The sequence below is a fragment of the Nematolebias whitei genome, chromosome 5 (assembly GCF_014905685.2).
Source record: "Nematolebias whitei isolate Nwh7 chromosome 5, NemWhi1, whole genome shotgun sequence".
NCBI lineage: Eukaryota > Metazoa > Chordata > Actinopteri > Cyprinodontiformes > Rivulidae > Nematolebias > Nematolebias whitei.
Genome location: NC_056502.1, coordinates 2,606,959 through 2,611,037, shown reverse-complemented (window position 1 = coordinate 2,611,037; position 4,079 = coordinate 2,606,959). Strand labels below are relative to the sequence as shown.

At 42.6% G+C, this 4,079-nt stretch overlaps 1 protein-coding gene across 1 annotated transcript in view; it reads right to left on the bottom strand.

Moving 5' to 3' along the window:
- Positions 1 to 4,079, bottom strand: part of agmo (alkylglycerol monooxygenase) — a gene marked incomplete at its 5' end in the record, with an annotated part of 141,051 nt that overhangs the window by 56,322 nt on the left and 80,650 nt on the right. Inside the window, 1 exon segment of the mRNA XM_037676511.1 lies at positions 1,706 to 1,809. Coding sequence (XP_037532439.1) covers positions 1,706 to 1,809 — 104 coding nt within the window.

Genomic DNA, 4,079 nt, shown 5'->3' with positions numbered 1-4,079 from the left:
CCAGAGGAGGGACAGTGGTTTGGACATGTCCAGAGGAGGGACAGTGGGTATACTGGTAGAAGGATGTTAGAAATGCAGCTGCAGGAAAAAGACAAAGAGGAGACATATGATGCAGTTAGAGAGGACATGGAGGTAGTTGGAGAGAGGACAGAGGACACAGAGGACAGAGTGAGGTGGAGGAGGAGGACTCACTGTGGAGACCCCTGAAGAGGAAAAAGCCGAAAGAAGAAGAAGACGACGTCTCTTATTCGTCTTTTTACATGACCAGTTCAGTTCTACGTCTGTCCTGGACTTTGTGTCATCTGTGATCTTTGTTTTTTATTATACCGTTTTATATCAACGTCTTGTGTGTGCACTTATTTGTGGATTGTCCTCAGTGTTCGTGTATTTTAACAACCTGCCGAGGGACAAGCAGATGGAAACTTGATCTACAATCTAGAATATACGTGTCAAACTCAAGGCCCGGGGCCAAATGTGGCCCTCGATGACATCTTATGTGGCCCCATGATATTATTTTAAATGCAAAATACTTTTATCACTTTCATTTTTTTCAGCAATCTTTGATTATGTTGTCAAAAGTTCAACAGAAAATGTCAAATGAGACCGATCAAACTCTTGTTGAGGAACCTGCAACCAAGAACAGATGTTGGTTTCTAACTCGTGTTAATGTAGATTCTGAAACCGGCCCTTAGTTTGAAAATGTTTTAATTTTGGCCCCATTTGTAAGTTTGACACCCCGATCTAGAACATTTAAAAAAACTGTCTGTTTGTTCATTAATATGCACTGACTGATTTAAATAAACAAACGTGAAATCTGAATATATATATAATTAAGAACTTCTCAAGGTCAAGTTAGCAACAAAAAAAAGAAAGTACAGTAAAAACCTTTGTTATTGTGAATTTTGTCATTTTCTGATAACAGTCACGTGAATAAAACCAGCTAATGAGATGCACGCAAAATATACACGTGGTTAGACTTAAATGCTAATACATGAGCATAACCTGAGCATTAAAAGTTGTTTCTTCACACATTCTTTTTTTACAATTTCAACAAAATATTTGCATTAGAAAAATGAGTACACAACAAGTGTATTACAAAGACATCGGCCTAATGTGTGGATATTTTCAACCACGAGTTTCATACATGAAGCATATAAGAACAATCCCAGACAGAAGAGGGAATTTAGTATTTTACATGTTCATACGTACATTAATACTTGAAGAAAGACCGAACGCTCTGAAACTACTCTAACACGTTTATACATCCCTCACAGTGTTGTGTGAAGTCTTGTGGGAATAAACCAACTTAAAGTGGTGATGATTTGGATGACTTCATTCTAACTCCACCTATGGATGGTGTAAATCTTAAGAAACAACATACAAATACGAAGCGTGTGTATTTACAGTACATCAGCTGGTTCTTGACACTGGCTGGACGTTACTTTAAAGACTTTTGTTGCCTGCAGGCTGAGAGCTCCAGTATTTACAGCAGCAGTTTGTGCATGAGGGACTGACTCCAAACAAATACAGCGTGTGATCCTTGTAACGAAGCAACACAGCGCCTCCCTGATCTGCTTTTAATAGACAACAGTGAAGTTTTATGGCACGGACGGATGAAATGTGCAAGACTCTAGCAACACAAATAATGCTCGTTCTGTTATTGCTGTAATTTGCTGAGTGGTACTTTGAGAGAATTATGTCTTACCCACGAGGTGAAAGGCTGGGCGAGGGACTGTCTGAGGGCCGTGGTCAGGTTGTAGTACTCTGAACTGTGGTGAACTTGGTGAGCAGCCCAAAGGAAAGACACCTCTGGAGAAATAACACAATTGATCTGTCAAAGATCTGACAGCAGCCATCCAAGTTTTACCCAATATTCATGCACACAAATTCTAAAGAACGTGTTTGAACCCTAAAGCTCATTGATACGATGCTCAGTTTCTCCTAAACGTGATTCAGATGAAAACAATATTGTCCGATACATCTGCATTCTGATAGTACATGACAGAGTAAGCAAAACAACTGTGGAAATAAATGATTAGTTTGTTTTACAAGGATATGGCAAAACAGTATCGATTTCTTGGTAAATAAAGTACTAACTCTTGTGTTTGACCATAATTAGCATCATAGGAGAATAAAAGTGTTTTAATCAGCCAGTTGTCTATTTAAAGGGGAAAAAGGTGCCGCAGGGTAGAATGGTACCTTTGTGTGCAACACACTGAACATGGACCAGAGAGCAAACGTGAGAGCTGTGAGGAGCTCAGAACGATTATAGATGTCCATGTAAAGGCTTCAAGAGCATCTTCAAGCAGCTGTTTGTCTGACCACAGCTGGAAAAATTATTACAAAGTAGAAGGTTCATGAAAGTGTAGCCAAACCCCTGTGGCCGCAAGAGGAAATGCAACCCCGGGCTGATCAGACAGATAGCGTGGAGCGTAGAATAAAAACAAGGACACAATCCAATCTCGTATGAGCCAGACTCCAAGGTCAAGGAACATCACGTTCTGTCTGCACCATCGTCATCATCACACCAGTATTTTAAATCATAATGGGCTCCATGAAAGAAGATCCAGGAGGGCTCCAGTGCCGGCAGAAACACAAAAACTAGCCAGACAGAAATGTACACGATGCACGGTGTAGAGCTCCAAAGTTTCTGGGACTGAAGAGCGAAAACTGGAGCTTTCCAGATTAACTTTTTATTTCTGGATTATTGTGGAAAGGTACAAGCAGATTTATCTGCATGTGCAAACTTTGAAATAAAAAGAAAGGATTTATTCCAAAAGTCAGCTGTGCTCCTTCCGTTCAGCTCAATTCAACTTAATTCAGTTTATTTACACAGCTTCAAGTCACAAGTGGAGTCGTCTCAGGCACCGAACAGAAACGTTCATAAATATAAAAAGTAAGGTAACACCATTTATCTGAGGAGCAGACTGCTTTTCTTCCATAAATAAACCATTGCAGACCTTTACCCACAGGTGGAGTCATGTCTAACATCATCATGGCCAGCTGTATTCCATAAACAAACTAAACGGCCATTGTGGGGCAAGTGTGTGGGGTTTGGGACCAATATGACTACAGGGGTATTTGGCTCCAGTTCGTTAGCGTCCAGCCTGGTGTCCCAGTGCTCCAGTTTACATTCCTCTGCTGTGTTGTGATACTTGATGCATTAATGTCTGTTACACTTCATTTTAACATCCAACAGGAACATGCTTGTTAAGTTTCACTGGAATTCTGAGAAGTTTCCGGACCACCCCGTCTGGTCTGTGCTTTTTGGCACCTGCCATCTATTTCTGCTTCTGCTGCCTTGTAGGAAAGACCTGCAGCCTTTAAATGCTGCAAACCACAAAGCCTGATGTCCCATCCATCCATCCATCCATCCATCCACTCATCCACCCACCCATCCATCCAGCCATCCATCCATCCATCCACCCATCCATCCACCCATCCATCCACCCAACTATCCATGAGCCTGATCTTCAGTAAACTATAAATATTGGGGCATTTATAATATAGGCAGGCGACACTTAATGCTCCTCAACCTCCTTCCTGAGGGGAGTGGGGCAAAAAGTGTGTGTACTGGGTGAGTGTGGTCCTTCATGATGCAGGTGGCCCTCTTCCTGCATCTGGAGGTGTGGATGTCTGTGATGGTGGGGAGACTGACTCCAACATCTTCTGTGCAGCCTTCACCACTCTCTGCAAAGCTTTTCTTTCTGCAGCTGTGCAGTCAGTTCATCTGACAGTCAGTTGATAGAGCTGCAGTCTCTCAGTGAGAAAGTTGCCGGATCAAATCCCAGACGGGGACCTTTCTGGGTGGAGTTTGCATGTTCTCTCTGTGCATGTGTGCGTTTCCTCCCACAGACCAACAACTTGCATGTTAGTCTGATTGGTAACTCTAAATTGTCCATAGGCGAGAGAGTGAGAGTGGTTGTTTGTCTCGTTTGTCTCTATGTGTCCCTGTGATGGACTGGAGACCTGTCCAGGGTGTCCCCCGCCCCTCGCACAGTGACTGCTGGACATCGGCACCAGTGACCCTGCAACCTGAAAAGGAAGTAGCAGGTAAAGATGGATGGATGGATGGATGG